Here is a 24,857-nt window from a genome sequence, read left to right as displayed (position 1 = left end):
TTTTTGCCATCTTTTTAAAATTTTTTATTTATTTATTCATTTTAGAGAGGAGAGGGAGAGACAGGGAGAGAGAGAGAGACAGAGAGACAGAGAGAGAGAAGGGGGGGAGGAGCTGGAAGCATCAACTCCCGTATGTGCCTTGACCAGGCAAGCCTAGGGTTTCGAACTGGCAACCTCAGCATTTCCAGGTCGACACTTTATCCACTGCGCCACCACAGGTCAGGCAATTTCCCAGATTCTTATGAATAATTTCATACCCTCAGAAAAATGGGAAGACTGCAACAATGGTCACTCATGTACCAACCACATAGATTCAGTAATCATTTAATACTTTGCCACGCCTGACCAGGTGGTGGCGCAGTGGATAGAGCGTCGGACTGGGATGCAGAGGACCCAGGTTCGAGACCCTGAGGTCGCCAGCTTAAGCGCGGGCTCATCTGATTTGAGCAAAAGCTCACCAGCTTGGACCCAAGGTCGCTGGCTTGAGCAAGGGGTTACTCGGTCTGCTGAAGGCCCACGGTCAAGGCACATATGAGAAAGCAATCAATGAATAACTAAGGTGTCACAACGAAAAACTGATGATTGATGCTTCTCATCTCTCTTCGTTCCTGTCTGTCTGTCCCTGTTTATCCCTCTCTCTGACTCTCTCTGAAAAAAAAAAAAACACTTTGCCACATTGGTTTTATTATGTATCTGTAGGTATGCACGTGTACAAACATTTTCTGAACCATTTCATTGTCCACTGTTAACTATTTAAACTAAACATTATATCATTTTATCGAAGTTATTTAAGGGGCCCAAGCAGACAGAACCCACCTCATCAGATCGGGGGCCTCTGAGAACACTCTAAATGTTGTTTACTGGCACTGCAGATATTGCCAAAAGAGGAACTTTGAATACATTTTGGAAATTTTGGCAATGTCATTGGTATGGGTTTACAGGTGACACTACTCATTTGGATACATTTGATTAGAGTGATACTCTTTTAGAGTGACACTTCATATACTTCTGCATTTCCCATCACACTGTGCCTGAGAGTCTAGAACTACAGCTATTCTTGATCCCTATGTAAAGTGTGTTAATGTTCTGCTTGGCCATATACTTAGACATTTTGGTTCACTGTTGCTCTAATCCCTAGAGTAGCTCTGTTCAACGGAAACAGAATGTGACCCACATATGTAATTTAGAATTTTATAGTAGCCACAAAGAAAAAGTTAAAAGGGGAAAAAAAAGCAAAATTAATTTCAATGATGTATTTTACTTAACCCAAATGTCCAAAATATTGTCTTTTCAACATATAATCAATATCAAAAGTACTCATGGGGGGGGGAAGAGGGAGAGGGGGAGGGGGAGGGGCACAAAGAAAACTAGATAGAAGGTGACGGAGGACAATCTGACTTTGGGTGATGGGTATGCAACATAATTGAATGACAAGATAACCTGGACATGTTTTCTTTGAATATATGTACCCTGATTTATTGATGTCACCCCATTAAAATTAATAAAAATTAAAAAAAAAAGAGGGACAAATATAAGTTGACAGAAAATGATTTGACTTTGGGTGATGGGTATACAATATAATCAACAGTTCAAACGCTATAGAAATGTCCTCCTGAAACCTATTTACTCTTATTGATCAATGTTACCCTGTTAATTTTCTAAATAAAATTTAAAAATTAAAAAAAAATACTGCATTCCAAAGGTCAAAAAAAAAAAAAGTACTGATGAGATAGTTTACACTCCTTTTTCATGCTAAGACTTCAGAAATCCAGTGCACATTTACTCTCTCAGCATTACTCCGTTCAGGCCAGACACCCTGCAAAGTGCTGGAAGCCCAGGGCTTGTGGCTCCCGTTTGGAAAAGGCAGCTCCAAAGCCACATTCAGGTCTTAGTATACTGCACACAAAATATGGTGCTTTCTCATGATTTTTAAAGTCTGGATAGACCAGGGCTGGTTTCAAAGAGGCCCCGAAATAGGCTAGAGTCACCATGGATGCCTGCCTCACTCTGAACTGCGCTGTGGCTCCAGCGCCCAGGGGCCACTCCCCTGTCCGACAAGAGGGCCCGGGACACAACCGCCCCTCAGTGGCATTGTGCCTGGAATCAACCTGCCAAACTGTTTTACAGCCAAATGCAAACAGGGTTACCTTCAGTTTCCTCTCCTTCTCCTGCACGACAGCCCGGACGATGGTGAGGGAGGTGTAAGTGAAACTGAGCATGAGCAGCAGGGGGAGCTGGTACTGGATGGCCACCAGAAAGGGGTCCGAGATGAAAGGAGGGTACGGGAACCGCTTTGCCATCACGGCGAGCTTCTCAAAGAGCTGATGCGTGGAGGCGTTGGCGTGGTACTGCATGATGGCTCTGTCCACAGCGTGCTGCACAGCCAGGAAGCCTTCTCGAATGTACCCTGAATGCAGGAGCAACAGGACATTCCAGCACAGGAAGTCAACACGTGTTGTGAAAGCTGCAGCGTGGGATGCTCCGATCTCAGAGAGCCGCGCGCACTGATCTCTCCCATTGAATGTGGCTGTAGAGCGACATCACCTAACTCCTAAGGTCTCTTTCACTCCACTAGTTCATAGGGACCTCCAGAATTCCCTGGCTTGTGGCTCCTCCCTCCTCCTTCAAAGCCACAACACAGCACCTCTTTGACTCTGCTGCTCCCATCACATCTTTCTCTGACCCTCCCTTCTGCCTTCCTCGCCCACTCATTGCAGTGGGCCCACTGGGACAATTGATGATAATCTGGCTATCCTAAGGCTAGCTGATTATCAACTTAAATTCTGTCTGCCTCCTTAATTCCCTCTTGCCATGTATCCTGACATATTCACAGGTTCTGAGGATTAGGATGTGGGCATCTTTTAAGAGCATAATGCTGCCGACCACAAGGAGCTCTGCCCTTGAATCACCATCTCAAAGGGAGGCCGACACTACCGCCCAAAGACCACTGCCATCAGACCTTTGTGGACCTTGTGGTTTCTCCATGCTGGCCCTTTTTGACTTCTCAAAGTGGTTTGTAATAACATTTTTAGAGTGAAAAGGGCTTGGGAGGAGTGATTAACTGGGGACATGGTATTCCGTCCAGAGATAAGCCTGGGAGGGACTCAGTGTGAAGAAGGAGTCAGCACAGCCCTAAGAGAGAAAACAGCAGCTTGAGCTTGAGGCCTGAGCCTGGGAAACAGAGGAGGGACATGGGGTACAGGTCTAGGTAGCATGAGCTCCCCCACTCATATAATACAGTGAGGTTTAGAACATCTGAGACCCTCTAACATAGAACTGCCTTGGTTCCAGCCTCTAGAAAAGAGAAAAGCAATATCCCAACTATATCCCCAGATGGAGTTACCATACCCCCAGATGGAGTTACTGTACCTGTGTGTTTCCCTTAGGTTTAAGTCTTTTTATGGTTGTGATAATAGGAGGTGCTCAATTAAGGTCACCCATTTGTGTGCTGGGTGAGGGTTCGGTTCTCATCTTTACAACCAGCCTGCAGAGGAGCTAACGTTATCTCCACTGAACAGATGGGACCACTGAGACCCAGGCAGTTGAGTCACACAGCTGGTGGCAGGGCCAAGCTGGGATGGGACCCTGGTCTCTGGCTTTGAAGCCAGTGTCTTCTCATAACATCACACCACTTCCCCCACAAAATATCCTGCCTGCCCGCTCACACACTGTAGTCTAGCAAGGCTTTGCCACGTTACCATATGGTCTCCATCACCATGACGGTGTGGCGGCCCAGCACTCTGTAATCAGTCATTTCCCTTGGCTGAAATTTTTGTGATTGTAGCTAAAGTTATGGTGAACATATTTGTGCCTGTGGATTTGTTCCTTCTTTTAGACTATGTTAGGGTTAAATTCTTATCAGGGGGATCAGTGAGTCTCAGGTACAGACCTTTGGGTGGTGGGCTGGGGGAGAACACTAGACCCAATTTACCCGCATTTCTTGGGGCCTTCATATTTTTCTAACTGCTTTGCATGAGTCCTTCATATAACAAAAGGTATTTACCCTTTGTCATTTGCTGAAAATGTTATCCCCAGTCTTCTATTTGCTTTTAGTATCAATATTATGTCCTTGCCTGACCAGGCGGTGGCGCAGTGGATAGAGCGTCGGGCTGGGATGCCGAGGACCCAGGTTCCAGACCCTGAGTTCACCAGCTTGAGCACAGGCTCATCTGGTTTGAGCAAAGCTCACCAGCTTAGACCCAAGGTCGCTGGCTCGAGCAAGGGGTTACTCGGTCTGCTGTAGGCCCACAGTCAAGGCACATATGAGAAAGCAATCAACGAACAACTAAGGTGTTGCAATGCGCACCGAAAAACTAATGATTGATGCTTCTCATCTCTCCGTTCCTGTCTGTCTGTCCCTGTCTATCCCTCTCTCTGACTCTCTCTCTGTCTCTGTAAAAAAAAAAAAATGTCCTTGAAATCTGTCAGTCTTTTCCTCTGAGAACTTTTTCTGTTGCTTTCAAGCTTAGGAAACTGGCCACACAAGCAGGGACTCTAGTCCAGCCTCTGGGTCTCAGCGACCAGTGTCTCCTGCTGTTGATGTGGTTTCACCTTATCTCCAGGCTTGATGACCTGTCCAGAACCTTATTCTGGGGCCTCTTGCACCTTACCTTGCCTTGTTCATCTTGGTTCTTCTTCTGGATTTGAAACCTTGTCCTGGAACATTAACCTGTGACAGGCCCTGACACCAGCCAGGTCACACACGTTGGCTACACACTGGCCACCTCCTTTCTACCTCTTGTCTCCCTTGTTCTCCATTTAGGGACATTCCTGGGTCTTTCCATCAAAACCTCTAACCAACTCTGCCTCCTGCAGACCTGTGGAATCCTGTGTTCTCCGCAAGGCTCTGGATGTCACAGAAACTGCACTCGTGTCTCAGCCTGAGGGTGACGTCTAGTCCTGTTCGTTCTTGGCTATCTAGCACATGCCAAGATGTAACCATGCTTCAGAGGAAACAAACATGCCAACTACCTGTTCAAGTCACACATGCTAGACAACACGAGCTTAAAATTCCTATAAAACTGTATACTGAGGCAACAAGAAGAAAAGGAAAATGTAAAATCAAGCCCAAAAGATTCAATGAAAACCGAAGCTCCCTAAAAACTGAAATATAAACGTTTCATTCAAGAGCACATGTCTCTGAAAAATAGGAAGGGAGTCTTTGCTGCTTTCAAAGATTATTTTAGCCTCAGAGAAAGCAGTGTTACTGCATGTTTTCTTCTTCCTCCTACAAAGGTCAAACATTCCTAACACATATTTCTGCAGAATAATGCAAGGTAGGTTTTTCCCTTCATGTGATTATCACCAGTCAGCAACCGGGGGCGGTAACACAACCTGGAAGATGCTTCTCACCGGGTTCTCCACCATCGGGGGATGCGGGTTCCCTCGGTCCAGGAGTTGGGAAAAGTGGGAAAAGGGAAGTAGTGTGCCATCCCTCTGTCTCTTTCAGGAAAAAGGAGCCCGTTTGGGTCCACATGTAATTTCTTCGTGTGTAACTGAACCGTAAGTGATATTTCACCTGTGGAAAACAGAGAAAACCAACTTCTCTGAGGGATCCAGACAGAGGACCAAACAGCTGTCTCAGATGAGAGGTGAGAGAAGTCTGTCATTCTGTGAACTCACTACTCTGCCGACCTCCCCACCCCCTCCGCCTCCGCCAATGTCCATGTGGTCTCTGAATGTCAGAGCAAGTGGGACTGCCCCAGGGAGAACAGGAAGCCCCATGGGGCACCTTGGCTGTTCTCGGCCACCCTCTCTTGCCATCTATTCACATGAACTCTACCCATGAATGAGGGCCTTTGAAACAATGCTAGTGGTATTTGATGATTTCTCAGTCTTAATACCACTGGGCAAAAGGAAACTTTGTTGTTGTTGTTTGTTTTAAATATATAACTGAAATGCTGATGCCACCTCATTCCAGCCCCAAGTATCTACTGTTTTCTTATCTACCCATCTGATTCTATCCAAAGAGGAGACCAGAAACACCGTTTCTGAAATGAGGGGACAATAAAGGGGCCTATAGTTATGGCTTATAGGCCGCTTTCTTCAAGCAAGTTAGGTTTCTAAAGTGCTCTGGCCTGATGGGCTAAATGTCCCCAGGGTTCCTTCAGTGGGGACAAAGATGGCAATACTGGACCCAAAGGGAAAGCTGGACATTTACTCCCAGGCCAGCAGAGCGCTTTTGAGGGCTGGATTAGTTCGGGGTCTGGGTGGGGTGGGGGAAGAAGCACTCAGCTTGTGGGGCTGAGTCCTCACCGCCAGGGGCAGGGGGTCCTTGCTGTGGTTGAAGGTGTGCTCGAATACCAGGGCGGCCAGCACGTTGGAGGAGCGGTTGTCATACTTGATGTAGTCCTCAAAGTCCTTCTCCGAGGGAAAACCGTGAACTGTGAAGAGCGCGGGAGCTGAGTTGCCCAATCGTCTGCCTCACTTGAAAAATCTGGACAGTTCGGTCATTTGCAGATAAAAGACTGAAAACCTACACATTTCTCTAGGGTTGTGTAAACCTTTCCTAAGACTCGAGGAGGCTTTTGTTTTTGGCAGAGAGGCGGGCTGCTGTGAAGATGGCCAGAACTCGCAATCACAGGTAGCCTGGGTTTCTGCTGAGACTGGGGGCAGGGCTGGCAGCGATGCCCGGTCCATAACCCTGCTCCATGCGGGTGGCTACCCCACACTGGGTTCCACCGCTGGGGGCAGCCTCTCTTATAGCCATAGTGGTGTGCTTTAAAGATTGGAGTAGACACTAACATATAGCTTGTTAAAAGATTCTCTATCACCCAGACCCCATTTCACATAAAGGGATTTACTGTGATCAGCCAGTGAGGGACCAAGGGTCTTCTCCTAAGTGTTTACTATAATGAATTAAGCCACAGGAGGTATACGCCAAGATTAAGAGGCAGAATAAAAGGGATACCCCATTTTTTTTTATCCTGAAATCAAAGAGCTAGAAAAGGGGGCTAGCATGTATTTACTGAGAATATCCCTCAAAAGGCTTCCTAATGACTCTATTTTAGAGCTCTCTTCCGAAAACCACATCCCAGAAAAGGTTCTTGGCCCTGCGCTCTCAAACCGCATCTTGCCCTTGTAATTAAAGAGCTTTCTTTGGGTACGTAGCCACCTATTCCCACGATGAGTAATTGGGTGCTGCTCAAGCTGTCACCTGTCACTTCATTGGGTCCTCACAACTCTGGTCCCCACTCTATAATAAGATGACACAGAGTTGGGGGGTTCACACCGGCAACATGGCCCCATGAGGGGAGATGCTAGGCCCGGAGAGTGGTCTGGAGCCTCGCAGAGAAGGATCCCGGGGACACCTCACCCCTCAGGTTGATCAGCAGCGCCCGTTTGGCCGTCTCTGTGATGGTCCTCACAGCCTCGCTCTGGGACGGGACGTAGGCGAGCTCCCAGGCATCTCCCGGAGGAGGGAAGCTGAAGAACAGAGGCAGCTCCTGGATCGACTGGCTGGGGTACACAGTGGCCTTGGGCACATTCTCTGACTGGATCTTCAAGCGAAGCCAAATCAGGATCCCAGAAAACAGCAAGGGCAGGAGGAGTTCCAAGGCTGTCACCAGGACCTTCCGCTTCTGGAACAGGAATGAGGTCACATGCTGACGGACCAAGAGGCACAGAGGGGGCTCATAGACGCCCCCTCCTCCAAGCTTCACTCATGCCCTGAACCCCTGCCTCCCAAGGCGCCCACACAGTGGGCATGTACTTCTTGCCATGTTCCCAGGAGCAGGACATACCTGCAAAGTGTAGTTCTTCCAGAGCAGGAGTGCCAGCTGCCTGAGCACTGCCATCCTCTCAGCAGGAGGGACCCTCAGCACTAGTTACAGACCAAAGACAAGAGGTTAGGGCGTGCCATGAAAATGGTGAGAGCACTGCCATCCTCTCAGCAGGAGGGACCCTCAGCACTAGGTACAGACCAAAGACAAGAGGTTAGGGCGTGCCATGAAAATGCGCCTTGTGTTTGGGGGACACATGGGAAGGGGGAAGGCCGAGTCCTGGGACACAGACCCTCCTCTCCATTTTTTCCTCCCCTTCTTTTATACCACCTTAATTCAAAATAGCACACAGGAGAAAGAGACAGCAGATAAAAAAAGTACATTCTTTTGGGAAACTGACTTTGTTTCCTCCTAAAACATAAGATCAACAACCGGCTTTTATATGCAACGTGACTGCTAGAGTGGTATTTATCATTTGACAAATGTTATTCAGATGTTCTGTGTAGTTCACATGAATGTGTTATTTCTTAGCAAAATATCAGGCTGATGGAATTCCTCTCTCTGACTGGCTTTTTTTTGTGTGTGTGTATTTTTCTGAAGCTGGAAACGGGGAGAGACAGTCAGACAGACTCCCGCATGCGCACGACCGGGATCCACCCAGCACGCCCACCAGGGGGCGACGCTCTGCCCACCAGGGGGCGATGTTCTGCCCCTCCGGGGCGTCGCTCTGTTGCGACCAGAGCCACTCCAGCGCCTGGGGCAGAGGTCAAGGAGCCATCCCCAGCGCCCGGGCCATCTTTGCTCCAATGGAGCCCTGGCTGCGGGAGGGGAAGAGAGAGACAGAGAGGAAGGAGAGGGGGAGGGGTGGAGAAGCAGATGGGCGCTTCTCCTGTGTGCCCTGGCGGGATTTCGAACCCGGGACCCCTGCACGCCAGGCTGATGCTCTACCACTGAACCAACCGGCCAGGGCCTGACTGGCTTTACTCTCAACCAACACAGAACCAACAAAAGGAAACTCAGCTTAGTGGGCTGGCTTGGGGAGGAGTTGATTTCTAAGCTGGGAGAGGACTGTGGGGGGAGGGAGAGGAGAGGCCTGGGATGGGGGCCCTCACTGGCCTCGTTGACCCAGGAGGCAGACCCATAAGTGGGATGACAGAGTGTACCTTGACCCCAGAGGGTCAGTCTTTCCTACTTTAACTCTGAGCATTGGTATGTGAACCTCCATATAAGAGTGGTCACTTTCCTCCAAAGAAAATCTATCATGTGTCACTCTGAATGTTCTGTTTACATGTGCCACATAAACTGGAAAAGTCTGCTGAGAGATAAACAGATAAATAAGAAATAACAGAAACAAGAGTGTAGGTTTAAAAAGACCTCTCTCGATTGAGGGAAACCCACTTCACTAGATTTCACATGTGAGAAGCAGAGATACTGAGCCCATTAGAGTTCATTAGGTGCTTACTGCTAGAGAAGGAGGTGGTCTGAATTAGCTTAGGAAGACTCCACAACGCCCAGAAGACAGAGGCACTGCGTTCTGGAAGCTGCGGGCATGGAGGCTGAAGCATGGGCCAGGCTGCTCAGACCTAAGTGGGTAACAGGTGGCAGAGGAAGAAGGCCTTAGAGAGCTCCCGGTATCCGTTCATGCACCCAGGATACAGGTGGAGCGAGAAGAACCCTTCACAGCTCAGAGTCCTTTAAGTGCGGGAGAAACCTCCATGACTCATAGGAAAAGAGTTCTAAGTTCAATCAACTGGCTCCAAGTTCAGGCTGATACTAACCCAACACCATCCATTAAGTGGGTTAAGAACACACGAAAGATTCAGACATACAGTTAGTCAATCATTATTAGTGAACACAACTAACAAAGGACCTGCCTTGAGACCCAGTGGGCGCAGAGTAAGAGCTTGTTTTATAAAATGTCTAGTTTCACTTTTGGCTTCAGTCGGTTGAAAATAACTCCCAGCAAAGCCCTTTAACAATTTTTTTTAAAGAAAAGACATGTCCATATCTGTCTAATAATAGTAACTCAAAATTTATGCTTTAAAGCAGGGGTCCCCAAACTACGGCCCGCAGGCCGCATGCAGCCCCCTGAGGCCATTTATCCGGCCCCCACCGCACTTCCGGAAGGGGCACCTCTTTCATTGGTGGTCAGTGAGAGGAGCATAGTTCCCATTGAAATACTGGTCAGTTTGTTGATTTAAATTTACTTGTTCTTTATTTTAAATATTGTATTTGTTCCCGTTTTGTTTTTTTCTTTAAAATAAAATATGTGCAATGTGCATAGGAATTTGTTCATAGTTTTTTTATAGTCCGGCCCTCCAGTGGTCTGAGGGACAGTGAACTGGCCCCCTGTGTAAAAAGTTTGGGGAACCCTGCTTTAAAGGGTAGTCACTAAATATTTATAGATAACACAACTGCAAGTAGTTACTTTTTTTTTTTTTTTTTTTTTACAGAGACAGAGAGAGTCAGAGAGAGGGATAGATAGGGACAGACAGACAGGAATGAGAGAGATGAGAAGCATCAATCATCAGTTTTTCGTTTTGACACCTTAGTTGTTCATTGATTGCTTTCTCATATGTGCCTTGACCATGGGCCTTCAGCAGACCAAGTAACCCCTTGCTCAACTCAGTGACCTTGGGTCCAAGCTGGTGAGCTTTGCTCAAACCAGATGAACCTGCACTCAAGCTGGCAACCTCAGGGTCTCGAACCTGGGTTCTCTGCATCCCAGTCCAGTGCTCTATCCACTGTGCCACTGCCTGGTCAGGCACTTATTAATTAATTTTAAAATTAATTTAAAATATGGCTTTCAATTAACCACGTTTAAAAAAAATTGATTTCAGAGAGAGAGAGAGAGAGGACAGGAGAGAGAGAGCCAGACAGAAACATCAATCTGTTTCTGTATGTGCCCTTACCAAGGATCGAACTGGCAACCTCTGTGCATCAGAGGACGATGCTCTAACCAACCAAGCTATCTGACCAGGGCTTAATCACACGGTTAAAATGTGAACAAATTAAAGCAAAAATATCCGTGACCAGGTGGTTCAGAGAACAGAGTATCATTCTGGTGCGCTGAGACTGCAGATTAGATCCCTGGTCAGGGCACACACAAGAAGCAGACAATGAGTGCACAACTAAGTGGAACAATGAGTTGATGCTTTTCTCTCTCTCTTTCTCTCTCTCTTTCTTGCTTCCTCTCTCTCTCAAATCAATGGAAAAAAAATTTTTTTTAAAGCTAAAATAGTAAAAGTACTATTAAGCAGCAATGTAATAAATTATCCCAATTCTTTTAAAATTAACAATGTGGAGGCCCTGGCCACTAAAATCAATCAATAATTTTAAAAAAGAATCAACCAATGAATGCATAAATAAGCCAAACAACAAACAGATGTTCCTCTCTCTCCTTCTCTCCCTTACCCCCTCTCTAAAAAACACTCAATAAAAAAAAAAATTAACAAGGTAGTAAACTGTCTTAAAAATCAGTAGACAAGCAATAAGTAAGTAGTGGTTTAATAATTCCCACGGAGGCCCGTGGTTTCTTCCAGTGGGTTAGGCTAAAAGGAGAAGACAGGGCCTCTAGTGGGATCAGCCATCCTGTGGTCATCTGGCCTGGCCAAGATGAACTTTATTCCTTATCTCAAGAGGGGAATGTAGAAACCATCACAGTTCACAGAGGTTTTCTGGTCAGAGAAGTCAGTGACTTCCTTTCCTGGAAAAGTAGGTCCAAGGGAGGACACATCACCATGCTTACTCCTGTCTCTCTAAGCCTAGGGGAAAGACGGGACAGAAACACAGACCCTCACCTTCCTATGAGGCTGTACAGCAGTATCTGGGAACTGACCTGAGTCCTGGTAGAGGCTCCTGGCTGCAGTCTTCTTCCAGGGCTACGGAAGGACTGGCCGAAAGGAGGCAGCCCTGCGCAGAAGGCTCTGGGGTGGGGCTGGCAGGGTGACCTTGGAGATCAGGAGCACTGACGCCTCTTGGGACATCAGGAGGGGCCCGGGTCTCGCTGGCATGACTCTCTGGCACCTTTGGGCAAATGGAGGGAGGGTCTTAGAACATAATTTGGAAAATAATCACAAAACACCCCTCACCAAGTTAGAAAATCAAAGGGCAAAATAGATTGCGAGTATATTCCTTAAGACAAAACAGATCCAATACCAAGAAATATGGATTTCGGAAAAGAGAGACCAGACCACAGGGCGGCTCTTTGTTCTCTCCTGCTCCATTAAAAGATAAGAAGCTTTTCCATTATACACTTTTATACTTATACAGCCTAGTCCAGCTCTGGCTGCTGGTACCATCACGCATTTATAGACAAAAACAAAAACAAAAACCAGGAGGAAACACCTGGCTCAGGATCATACAGCAAGAGAGCCAGAGGGCCAGGATCCGAACCTTCCAGGCCATGTTTTTACCACTATATCTCTATATCCTTGTGTATCCTAAAAGCAATAAACATCCTTATAAAATCTGTATATATTGCTCCCAGAATATAACACTAAAAATTAAAAGAAAAAAATGCCCCCAAGCCCTGTCACCTTAGTATTCTGTTTTTCTCTGTCTCCCTGCAGCACCCAGCTTGTTGCTTTGCACATGCCACGCTTTCTCCAAAGTCTCACCGAATGCTATACTTGTGTCTGTTCTGTTTGAGTAAAAAGAATTTAAAGGAGGAGATTCCCGGAATTACAAAATCGGGAAAGCTTCTTTCTGGTTACAAAAGTAAAAGTACAGGAGGAAAGGAAGCCCAAGTTCCTTAAAACCCTTGACCCTGGTGGCACTGAGAGTCCCTCTAAGTGGGAATGGCCTTGATCCAGAACCCGCCCAGGAGGGTTCTACTCTAAGGCAAACACTTGGCTGCTTGCGAAGCTGCCACCTCCGCACCACAAGAGCATGTCTGAGAACTCCTGGCTCCCAGAGGGTCACTCACTCCTCCGGGGACAGAGCGGGAAGGGAATGGAGGGCGCCACCCCCACCACGAAGAGGCTTGTTTGCTTACTGTTAAAATATTAAACATTACACAAATTGTTAAGTATTTCAATATTTGTTTTTCAGGTGAGCAACTGAATTGGTCCAGAGTGAGTGCATATTGTGGGCTGTTAATTTCTGAGAAGTCTCTCGATGGCACAGAGAAGTCCTCTGAAAATGGTTTTTCCAGTCGCTTTCATTAGTTGAAGAGCAATGGGCTGTGCCAGTTCGTGAGCACCCGGGGCTGTTCAGGGGCCCACTGCTCAGCAGCATTCTTTAGTACACGTTGAGGGGTCTAGACACCTCCACTTTTTTTATTTGGTTTTTTTCTCATTATGGGCTTAACTACATCCTCCAACTTCTATATGTCCATACAAAAAAAGTTTTATTTCTGCATATATGGAATAGAATAGTGTCAAGGCTTCTAAAGAGGTCACTACTGAGTAGGCCTCAAGATCAGCACAAGTGAACAAGGCACACACCCTGTTATGTCACATGCTCCTGTCATATCCCAGGCTCAGCACATCTCCTTTCATAGAAACCTACGTCTGCACAGGCCTGGAGGGAGACATGGGTGGGTAGGAGGGGCGGGGTCTCAGTAAAGCCACAGATGTTCCTCCTGATGTCAGGCAGAGAACAGACCAGCATGGTTCTGCCCTCTTGACCAAAGGTGTGGAATAGAGAGCTAGCCTTGTTGGTGGTGCTGGCCAGGACTCGGCACTTTTCCTGAGGACCAAGGTGGGTGAGGACCCATCTCAGCCAGGAAAGCACTTCCTTACCAACATGCGGAGTCCACAACAGTCAGAACAGTCAGCAGTATCAAAGGGCTGTGTGTGTACACACTGAAGAATGACAGGTACTTAATTAACGTTTGTGAGTAAAATCTGTGGCCTTTCAGGATACACAAGACAAAAAAGCATTTATTCACCCAATAAACATCTGTGAAGTGCTCCCTGTGTAATGGACACTTGTACTAGGGACTAAGGATTTGGAAATGAGAATCCCAGAGTTCTCCATCCAAGAAGTTCACAGTCTGTGAATGTTTGCATGTACTGTAATTGCCAAAACTGAAGCCAAATAAAAGCATCATGAGATTCTGGAGGAGATGAATTTGGTGTGTGTGTGTGTGTGTGCGTGCACACACACACATTTGTGTAAGAGAGCTCTGGGAAGGCTCCCAAGAGGAGGTGACATGGGAGACTAGCCTCAAGTTTCTTGTTGGTTGGGGTAGAAAGGCATTACAAGACCACAAAGAAGTGGAAGAGTGTGTGGGGAACAACAAGTAGTTCAGAGTGGTGAGGAGGGAACAGCAGAGAATGAGCCAGAAGGGGAGCCTGACCAGGACTTGGGTGCTGTGCCAAGAAGGGAGCTGGACTGGTGTGTGGAGGGAGGGACAGGGTGTCCAGATATACAGTAATGCTGCCTGAGGGTGTTTTGTTTTAATTTTTAAAAATTTTTTATCCAGTACATGATCTTTCTTCTGGGGGCAGAGTGTACAGGGAATATGTGAAAATATCTAATTTAATGGATTCTGCAGATCAAATGTCCAAATACTAACAACCACTGTAAAAAGAAACAGGCTGAAACTAACAGGCACATTTATAGAGTATGGTCCCCACCAGTGAACCCCATTATTGGTCTCCAAGTGGGGTGAGCAAAATGATCTGCTGGAGTAATGGAACGGTGGGAAATTTTACTTAGAAGTATTTTTCTTTTAAAATGAGAAAAATTGGCTTTACTAATATTTAATACATGGGAGGACCCTGGCACCCTGTTGACCTGTGTGTCAGCAGCCATGACACCCTGACGGAAGACTGGCTCTTCCCCACTAGTTTACTTTAAGCCTCTCAGACATGTTGGAGTTTACATGCTTCAAGATACCCTGTCGGGCACTCTCCTTTCCCAGAGCATGCCCACGCCTTTCCCTTCCAACCAGGGGAGCAGTAGGCAGTGGCAGATCAACCTAGGCTAACCCCTTGAGCCTGTCTCCAAGGCCTCCTTTTCTCTGACTCTCCAGTGAGCTGACTACAGCCCCGCCGCCTTGGCTCACTTCTTTCCTATAACATTTCTAGAGAACCAAAGCAGCCTTGCCTACTTTCTCTGTTGTGTCTCTTATTCTAGGCCGTTCCTTGTTTCACTGTCCCCAGCTATAATAAATGTCCTCTCAAAATTATTTAAAAATATATATATCATGATTGGAGTCATTAAAAACAAAAACAGCCTGACCAGGGGGTGGTGGAGTGGATAGAGCATCAAACTGGGATGTGGAGGACCCAGGTTTGAGAACCCGAGGTCACCAGCTTGAGCACGGGCTCATCTGGTTTGAGCAAAAAGTCCACCAGCTTGAACCCAAGGTCTCTGGCTCCAGCAAGGGGTTACACGATCTGCTGAAGGCCCACAGTCAAGGCACATGTGAGAAAGCAATCAATGAACAACTAAGGTGTTGCAATGCGCAATGAAAAACTAATGATTGATGCTTCTCATCTCTCTGTTCCTGTCTGTCTGTCCCTGTCTATCCCTCTCTCTGACTCACTCTCTGTCTCTGTAAAAAATAAAACAAAACAAACAACAACAACAACAAAAACAGCCTGACCAGGCGGTGGTGCAGTGGATAGAGCAACAGACTGGGATGAGGAAGACCCAGGTTTGAGACCCCGAGGTCGCCAGCTTGAGCATAGGCTCATCTGGTTTGAGCACAGCTCACCAGCTTGAGCCCAAGGTCGCTGGCTTGAGCAAGGGGGTCACTAGGTCTGCTGTAGCCTCCCAGTCAAGGTATATATGAGAAAGCAATCAATGAACAACTAAGGTGCCACAATAAAGAATTGATGCTTCGGCCCTGGCCGGTTGGCTCGGCGGTAGAGCGTCGGCCTGGTGTGTGGGGAACTCAGGTTCGATTCCCGGCCAGGGCACATAGGAGAAGCGCCCATTTGCTTCTCCACCCCCCCTCCTTCCTCTCTGTCTCTCTCTTCCCCTCCCACAGCCAAGGCTCCATTGGAGCAAAGATGGCCCGGGCACTGGGGATGGCTCCTTGGCGTCTGCCCCAGGCACTAGAGTGGCTCTGGTCGCGGCAGAGCATTGCCCCCTGGTGGGCAGAGCGTGGCCCCTGGTGGGCGTGCCGGGTGGATCCCGGTTGGGCGCATGCGGGAGTCTGTCTGACTGTCTCTCCCCGTTTCCAGCTTCAGAAAAAAAATACAAAAAAAAAAAAAAAGAAAAAGAAAAAAGAATTGATGCTTCTCATTTCTCTCCCTTCCTGTTTATCTGTCCCTCTCTCTGACTGTCTCTGTCACACACAAAAAAACAAAAAAACAAAACAAAATAAGACTCTTACACAAAGTATTACAATACTTTGTAGTGATTCAGGAATAATTATGAAGATCTTTTGTGACAGAGGTTCACTGGTTATCTTGTGATTTTACCTTAAGGAGGAAATTCACATTTTCTTTCATGAAAAGTTCCAGGCCTGACCTGTGGTGATGCAGTGGAAAAAGCATTGACCTGGAATGCTGAGGTCGCCGGTTCAAAACCCCAGGCTTGCCTGGTCAAGGCCATATGGGAGTTGATGCTTACTGCTCCTCCCTCCTTCTCTCTCATCTCTTTAAAATGAATAAATAAATTAAATAAAATAGTAGTAATATTAAAAAAAAAAGTTCCAAATCTGGAGAGCTTTTCCTTTTCTTTTTTTCAAGGGCAAATGACTACAGCAGTGTGTCAGCTAGCTTATTTCTTTTAAGCTAATTGGGCCCTTCAAGCTAATTGGTCTCTTCAAGGCGACAATGTATGCAAGTTATGTCCTTTCAAAATAATCTGCCAAGAACCAAGCATTTAGGAAAATGGATATTTGAAGATGTTTCTACAATTGGGTGACTATGTTGGAGCATCATCTTTACAAACACCTACACCTGCACAGCAAAAGCTTTGGAAACCAGACTTCCAGCTTCCCTGATAATCCATGAACATTTATCAGACCAAAGTCAAGAGCCCTTGCATGACTGGTGAGTGGGGTTGAAAAACAAGCACCAATCTCATAGTGTAGTCTCTGTGTCCTCATGATGTGTGTCATGTTGATCTGTGAATGCCATGTACCACAAGAACCAGGAACTGAGGTAGAGAGGATACAAAACCAGACCTTCAAATGCTGAGACATATATTTCACCATTTTATAAACAAGATGTGGACTCGATCACATGGCTTTCTTTTTTTTTAAAAGATTTTTTTAAATTTTATTCATTTTAGAGAGGAGAGACAGAGAGAGAGAAGGGGGGAGGAGCTGGAAGCATCAACTCCCATATGTGCCTTGACCAGGCAAGCCCAGGGTTTCAAACCGGCAACCTCAGCATTTCCAGGTCGACGCTTTATCCACTATGCCACCACAGGTCAGGCCCACATGGCTTTCTTGTTGAAAAACAACGTATGTATGTTGGTACGATAGATTTTGTACCATTAATACAGCAATTTTCAACCTTCTTTATCTCATGGCACACATAAATGAATTACTCAAATCCTGTGGCACTCTACAAATATACTTTTTCCCAATTTGATAAAAAAAAATACATATATACTGCTCACAAAAATTAGGGGATATTTTATCGCTTCATATTCATTTTGAAATATCCCCTAATTTTTATGAGCAGTATAATTGATTCATTCATAGTGCTATTGTTGTGTTTTCTGTTGTCATTTTTAATTTGACAGTCTAAGGGAAAGGAGTTCAGTGTCCCTGATTAAAAGTCAGGGAGCGCATGTTTTAAAAATTCTTGCAGCACACCAGCTGCAAATCACTGCATTACTACATGGGCAAAATTTAATCATGCTCACTTTGCCTCTCAGCCCTTTAAAAGTCCTATATTTGTAGGGCCTGACCTGTGTTGGCGCAGTGGATAAAGCGTTGACCTGGAAATGCTGAGGTCGCCAGTTCAAAACCCTGGGCTTGCCTGGTCAAGGCACATATGGGAGTTGATGCTTCCTGCTCCTCCCCCCCTTCTGTCTGTCTGTCTGTCTCTCTCTCTCCTCTAAAATGAAAAGTCCTATATTTGTATATATTTCCATGTCCAAAATATTGAGGACAGTGGTATATGGCTATATTTAATAAACAAATAGAATATATGGGAGTACATGCTCAAACTCTTACACAAGAAAGTGCATAAGAAAAGTTTTTAGATGACTTATTTACACAAGTGGTCCTGATGTGGATGAGGTGGGAAGAAATCCCTAAGGTTCAGTCATTGTCCGAGAGGACTCCCCTTTCCATGCCCCCCAGGTTTGAGGCTGTGGACACATGCATTGGGAGGCTCAGGTGGAGACGCAGTGTGCTGATCTCACAATTAACACCACCACCTGCTCTGTTCAGGGCTGGGGTGGCCATTTCCTCAGAATCACATGGCTCTGAGTTTTCACTAAAGTTCCTGGGGGGAGTTGGTAGAGTATGTTTTTGTCAGAAACGTGACCCAAAGGAGATTACTGGGAGAGAGTTCTACAAAATCTGTGCTGCTGTCTGCTTTTCTAACCCCTGCTGGGATCTCAGTCCTATTCCTAGTCTTGCTGGCCCATCTGCCTCTCTAGGTGTAGGAAATGAGGTAATGGGGCACCTGAGAATCCCCAGGGAGAGGTAACCATGGATCTTCCGTAAGAAGCAAGGCAGCAAACTCATTACTCACCTCCTGCAAAGGTTCCTACCTGCCTGTTGACTCCGAACATGCAAATAATTCAGCCATCCATTCACTACCCAGGTTCCCCAGGACAGGGACTGACACACCTTACACTTTCGTATGGATGTCTGGGCCTTCTGTGGTTTTGTCTGTTTGGAATATCACCCACCATATCTGTCTCCACCTTCTAAAATCCTATCATTCCTCAGCCCAGTCCTAGCACCTCTGTGAAGCAGTCACTGATAACACTGGTCCAAGGGTTCTTCATCTTGGCTGTACAATAGAATCTTCTGAGGGTGCTTTAAGATACAAATTGATACCTGAGACCAACCCCTGGAGATTCTGGGCTCTACTATGGCCATGAGACTCTTTCCCAAGTGATTCTAGTGTGCAGCCAAAGTTGAGACCTTCTGCTCTTGTTGAAAGCCATCCTCCTCCACCTCTGGACACTTTCAGCACCTTTTGTGGATATCTCATGTGTCACTTATCTTGTTCTGTCTTACATCATAGCTATTTGTGAATAAATCATCTCTTTAACTCCACCCTAAGGTCCTCAGAGCAGGACCCATGTCCAGTAAGTCTTTCAATCATTCACAGAGCCTTACCCATCATTCTCCCCAGAGTTCTAGAATGCTTTCCCTGTCAACACACTTAAGAGCAGAAGGGTCTAGCCCTGACCAGTTAGTTCAGTCAGTTAAGAGTGTCATCCCAAAACAGCAAGGTTGTGGGTTCGATCCCTAGACAGGGCAGCCCCAGGAAGCAACCAATGAGTACACAGCTGAGTGGAACAACAAATGAATGTTTCCCTTCCCTTTCTCCTCTCTCTCCTTTCCTCACTCTACTTCTCTAAAAATCAATCAAACAGTCAGTCAGTAAAAACAAATTGAGCCCTGGCCAGATAGCTTGGTTGATTGGAGCATCATCCCGGAGTACAGAGGTTGCCAGTTCGATTTCCTGGTCAGGGCACAAACAGGAGCAGCTCAATATTCCTCTCTCTCTCTCTCTCAAAAAAAAAAAAAAAAGAGAGAGAGAGTCTGTTTCAAGAAACAGGTCTAGAGAAAAACCTGTTAAATACGGAGTATTACCTGGGCCTTCCCAGTTGAGCCTAAGTCAAAACAGGTTCCCATTACACTGCCTAGCACATGCACCATGGAGCAGTGGATATGATGGCTAACCTTTTTAGAAAAACGCCCACTTTGGCATTGCTAGTCAACCTGGTCCCTCCCGCCCATTAGCAGGCGGTCCAGCTTTCATGGTGGGCCAATCGCAGCGCCCTTTGGTTGCTCCGCTACCGGGCAACCATGAAAACTGGCCCACCAAGAAAGCTGGAACGTCCACTATTGGGTGGGAGGGACCAGGTTGACCAGCACTGCAAAAGTGGGAGGTTTTTATAAAAAGGTTCACCATCACGGGGTTTGAGCTTCGACCTGGGATGCTAAGGACACAGGTTTGAAACCCCAAGGTTGCCAGCTTGAACACGGCTCATATGGCTTGAGTGCAGGGTCACCAGCTTGAGCATGGGATCATAGACATGCCCCCATGGTCACTGGATTGAGCCCAAAGGGCGCTGGCTTGAGCAAGAGGTCACTGGGGCTTGACAGGAGAGTCACCCTCCTTCCTGCCAAGGCATATATGGGAAACAATAAATGAACAACTAAAGTAAAGCAACAAGTTGATGCTTCCCATCTCTCTTTCTCTCTCTCTCTCTCTTCCTAAAACAAACAAACAAAAAAAACTTGAGTTATCCTCTTGTTTTAAAAGGCTGTCTCATTACAATTACAATAGTGGTAGATTACCTCAGAGGGGAATGATGCCATCCTGTTTGTCAGATATAATAAGTAAGTGTTCAATTTTTAAAAATTCTCTAAAAATTACAAAAGGGGGAGATTCTCAGGGCATCCATTTTTACCTATTTTCCCTTTCTCTTATATTTGCCATGATGCAAACTTCCTACAGGAAAACTGCCTTCATCTTTTCAAGTTTACAAAAGGCAGCACCAAAATGTAACCAATCAAATGATATAGTTGCTAAGGAGGAAAGTGCATGACTCTTGCACTTGCATCTTGCTGGAGTCTCCACTCTGTTACAGGGTCTCAGCCACTCATTCAAACACCCTCTCTAAGTGCCTGTCATGTGCTAGGCACTGACTGCGTGCTGGGAGGGCAAGCTTCGGCCAGATCCAGGCCAGATCCAGTCCGTGCCTTCAGGGAGCACACAGTTCAGGAGGCAAAGGGGCAAACAGAAATAATCCTATAAGGCAACAGCTTTAATCAAACCACGTCCAAGAAAGTGAAGAGAGGGCGTGCATTCATGTACCAAATATACATCTGTCCTAAGCCCTCCTGCAGGAGACAGGCCCTGTCCTCACCAAGCTTATAGCATACTGTGTGAGAGCAGATACAAGTGGAAACACAAAATCATACCAAATCTAGACTAACCACGGACAGGGGTTGTACACAGGCTTGTTGCAGGCCCCTCAAACCTAGACCAGGAATTTCCTTCCTGCTATCCTCATACAACTCCCACCACTAACAGTGGATCCTGATCTCCCCTGGACCCCTGTTCTGGGACTGAGGGGGGTTGGGAGCAAGGCGGACTCCGGTATGGGAAACGATTTCCACCCACTCCACCCACTCTGGGATTCTGCACTGAGAGATGAGCCAGCAGCATCCTTGGAGGCCCTGCGTAGGCTCCCCAACCTGGGACTAGCAGGGCTCTAGGCAGGCAGGTGCCTGCTGGATGAATGCCGGCGAGTCTTATCTCAGCTTGGCACAAAAGATTCCAAAGCGATTCTATCTCTAGGAAGGAAGGTTTAAGTTTCTCTGAGGGCAGCCGGCTTCAGCGACCTGCCTGCGGGGATAGGGACACGCCCAGAGGCACGAGAGGCGCGGAAGCCTTAATCAGGGCGGCCTGGCGCTGCGGGCAGATGCACCTGCTGGGCCAGCGCGGGTGGGCGCGGGCAAAGCGGGGGCGGTGCAGGGTGGCGGGGGTCCGGGGCAGGTCAGCAGGAGCTAGGAGGCGGCTGCAGCGGAGAAGCGGCCCCGCAGCCGCGCTGACTGCGGGTCTGGACAGCACTCACCGACCCTGGGCACCGGGCGGCCTGCGCGCAGCCCTCTCGCGGGGTCCACTCCTTCGGCCCCCAGCGCCGCTCCCGCCTCGCGGAAGCGACAGACGCTGACAGATGCTAGGCCGCCGAGGCTGGGAGGGGGCACCTGCGATCGGCCACAGCCAGACAGATCTGGCAACTCAGGATCCGGCAGGAGGCGCGCCGGCCGCCTCGCGCGTGCGCCGTGGGCCGCCCCTGCGGGTGCCCTGCCTGCTCCGGAACGCCCCTCCCTATCGCGCCTGCGCAGTGTCCCGTGCGCCAGGTCAACGCCAGCAGGGGGCGCAGGACAGCTGGGCCAGGTGGGGGGCCTGACAGAGGGCTGAATCAGGTTGTCGGTAGGTGCTGCAAGGCTGGTGAAGTAGTTATCACCGGAACCTCGACCTTGGTTGGTCTCCCATTTTACCTTTAGCACTGGGCTCTGTTGGGTGTGGTGCTCCATCTCCTCACGGAAAGGGTATGGACCTCCCTATCGGCCTCACTCCTGGTGGGCAACTCCTCTCGTGTCCAGTACCTCGTCTGGCCTGGTGCTGACAGCTGCTGGAGCTGACAAGGCCCTGGGAGGGCAGGGAAGTTTCTGGAAAACGGTCGTAGGGTGGACAGGAAGGCCAGGCATCCCGGGATGTGACCACAGAAACCAGAAGCAGTTCAAAAGGGCGGGGAGGCCAGGGGTTCCCAAGGTTGGATTGGAGTCATCTCCCACAAGAGAGTCACAGGTTAGGGTTGGGGCCACCTTGGACTGGAGGGTTCCAAGGCCAAATTTGGGTCACCTTGGTTGAGGAAGTTCCCAAAGCTGGATTGGGGTCACCTTAGGCAGGAGGGTGAGTGTAATGCCAGCCATTTACATGCAGGTTCCTATTAGATTTGGACAGACAGTAAAGAAACAGTGGAGTCAAGAAATGGTGGGCCATTCCTTTATTCAAGACTCGTACCAGCCTGACCTGTGGTGGCGCAGTGGATAAAGCGTCGACCTGGAATGCTGAGGTTGCTGGTTCAAAACCCTGGGTTTGCCTGGTCAAGGCACACATGGGAGTTGATGCTTCCTGCTCCTCCCCCTGTTCTCTCTATATCTTTCCTCTCTCTCTCTTTCTCCAATAAAAAATGGATAAATAAAATCTTAAAAAAAAAAAAAAAAAAGACTCGTACCAGCCAACAAGCAACACACACGGGGTAAAACACTTCCCTCTTATTCAGAGCTCACAAAGCTACTGACACATTCTCCAGTTCCACAACCAGGAGAATCTTCTCCGGTTTTTCCTAGAGTCAAAGATTCCACCAGTTTCAGTGGAGCTCACAAAAGCCCTCACCTCTGTTCCCCATCTCCTTCTCTCTCTGTTCTCCCCCTCTTTTCTTTTTAAAACTTTCCTGGCATGCCTGACCTATGGTGGGTGCAGTGGATAAGGCACCAACCTGGAATGCTGAAGTTGCTGGTTTGAAACTCCAGGCTTGCCCGATCAAGGCACTTATGAGAAGCAACTACAGTACTTTTAGGAGTTGATGCTTCCTCTTCCTCTTCCCCTTCTCTCTCTCCCCTCTCTAAAAATCAATAAATAAAATCTTTAAAAAAACCAAAACTTTCCTGGCATGAAAATCCCTCCTCCAGCAACATTAGCATAACAATGGCCCTTCTCAAGCAGGAAGGTATTAATAATTAGCAATTTCACAGATCACATACCTGGCACTGCCCAGCACCATTTTTTTTTAATTTATTTTTATTTTATTTTTTTATTTTTTACAGAGACAGAGAGAGAGAGTCAGAGAGAGAGGGATAGACAGGGACAGACAGACAGGAACAGAGAGAGATGAGAAGCATCAATCATTAGTTTTTCATTGCGCGTTGCAACACCTTAGTTGTTCATTGACTGCTTTCTCATATGTGCCTTGACCACGGGCCTTCAGTAGACCGAGTGACCCCTTGCTCGAGCCAGCGACCTTGGGTCCAAGCTGGTGAGCTTTTTGCTCAAACCAGATGAGCCCGCATTCAAACTGGAGACCTCGTGGTCTCGAACCTGGGTCTTCTGCATCCCAGTCCTACACTCTATCCACTGCGCCACCGCCTGGTCAGGCCCCAGCACCATTTTTTAACACTAAAAGTGAGCAAACTAAAAAAATACAAATTTTACAAACTCATTTGCCCAAAGTGATGGGTTGGGTTGGACCGAAGTATAGTGAGGTCAGGTCAGAGTCACTCGGGAATGATAGGGTCCTGAGGCAGACGTCACCTGGGTGGGAAAGTCACTGGACAGGGATTGGGTCACCTGGGGCTGAGAGTTTTGAGGCCTAGTTGGGGTCAAACCTGAGACTGGAGGGTCTCGTGGCAGGTGATGGGGCTGGGCGAGGATGCACTGGGCTGGAGTGTGGACAGCGCAGAGCCGACAGTCGCTGCAACATGGCCCAGTAGGGTCTATGTCTCCAGCAACTTGAAGACTCTGAGGATCCTCTTCCAGCAGCCCAAGGCACAGCCACAGGTGAGCCACTCGGCTGTCCCCGCTGGGAATCTGGCGGTTCCTATCAGCAGTTCCTGGGCCGCAGCAAGCCAGCCAGTCCTGGGGCACTGCCACCTGACCAGCCCAGTTCCTGTCTCTGCTCCCAGCACGCCTCTGGGATCAAGATACGACTTTTTAAACAGTAAAGTAATGACAAGTAGAGAGGTTTATTATTCTGCCACCTGAAGACTCCTTATAGATTAGTAACTGAGCATCTCGATGCCCCATTTGATTTTGTTTATAGCACCTTTTACTATCTGCAGTGGTATTCACTTATTTGTTTGATTTTCTTCCCTCTCTGTCCCTCACCACAAGGTACTCTCCATGAGGAAAAGCATTTTGTCTGGTTTATGGCTACGTTGCAGGATGCCAGAATGCCTGGCAGAGAGGAGGCACTTGGTAAATATTTGTTGAATAAAAAGTCACAAATACCTAGTTTTAAATCTTAACCTGGGGGTTGGGGGATAGTGTATAAAAAGGGATAAATATAAGATGATGGAAAATGATTTGACTTTGGCTGATGGGTATACAACATAATCAAGAGTTCAGATGCTATAGAAATGTTTACCTGAAAGCTATGTGCTCTTATTGGTCAATGTCACCATGTTGAAGTTAATTCTCTAAATAAAATTTTAAAATTAAAAGAAAAACTTAACCTGATCCCTTAACTAATAAGCATGTCATTTACCTTTATGAATCTCAATTTCCTATCTCTAAGATTAAAATAATAATAAAACTGTAATAATAATTCCAAACTCAAAGGCATTTTTTTTAGGGTCAAATGCTAAGTGGTTATTACAATGCCTGGCACATAAATGTCAAATAAATACTAGTATAATGTGAATACAACTAGAGCCTTATATAGCTTGGTATTTTATAATGAACATACAGAAAGAAAGAAAAACAACCCACCCAAAAATAATGTATTTGTAGGATG

General features: G+C 47.2%; 1 protein-coding gene across 3 annotated transcripts in view; it reads right to left on the bottom strand.

The window, feature by feature from the left end:
- Positions 1-21,637, bottom strand: part of ABCA3 (ATP binding cassette subfamily A member 3) — a 62,313-nt gene extending 40,676 nt beyond the window's left edge. Inside the window, exons 1-8 of one of the 3 annotated variants that reach the window (XM_066275214.1) lie at positions 21,411-21,514; positions 12,260-12,363; positions 11,560-11,747; positions 7,743-7,822; positions 7,316-7,580; positions 6,256-6,383; positions 5,353-5,518; positions 2,148-2,407 (exon numbers count right to left, since the gene is read on the bottom strand). In XM_066275214.1, coding sequence (XP_066131311.1) covers positions 2,148-2,407; positions 5,353-5,518; positions 6,256-6,383; positions 7,316-7,580; positions 7,743-7,796 — 873 coding nt within the window. In that variant the 5' untranslated portion in view covers positions 7,797-7,822; positions 11,560-11,747; positions 12,260-12,363; positions 21,411-21,514. Of the gene's footprint in view, positions 1-2,147; positions 2,408-5,352; positions 5,519-6,255; positions 6,384-7,315; positions 7,581-7,742; positions 7,823-11,559; positions 11,748-12,259; positions 12,364-21,410 lie in introns of all 3 variants that reach the window. The other 2 variants (XM_066275213.1, XM_066275215.1) reach the window with 2 other exon arrangements.
- Between the last annotated feature and the right edge of the window lie 3,220 nt (positions 21,638-24,857).

Source organism: Saccopteryx bilineata, chromosome 4 (assembly GCF_036850765.1).
Source record: "Saccopteryx bilineata isolate mSacBil1 chromosome 4, mSacBil1_pri_phased_curated, whole genome shotgun sequence".
In the NCBI taxonomy this organism is placed as follows: Eukaryota; Metazoa; Chordata; class Mammalia; order Chiroptera; family Emballonuridae; genus Saccopteryx; species Saccopteryx bilineata.
Note: the sequence above shows the minus strand (reverse complement) of the source record. Positions and strands in the feature narration are given on the sequence as shown.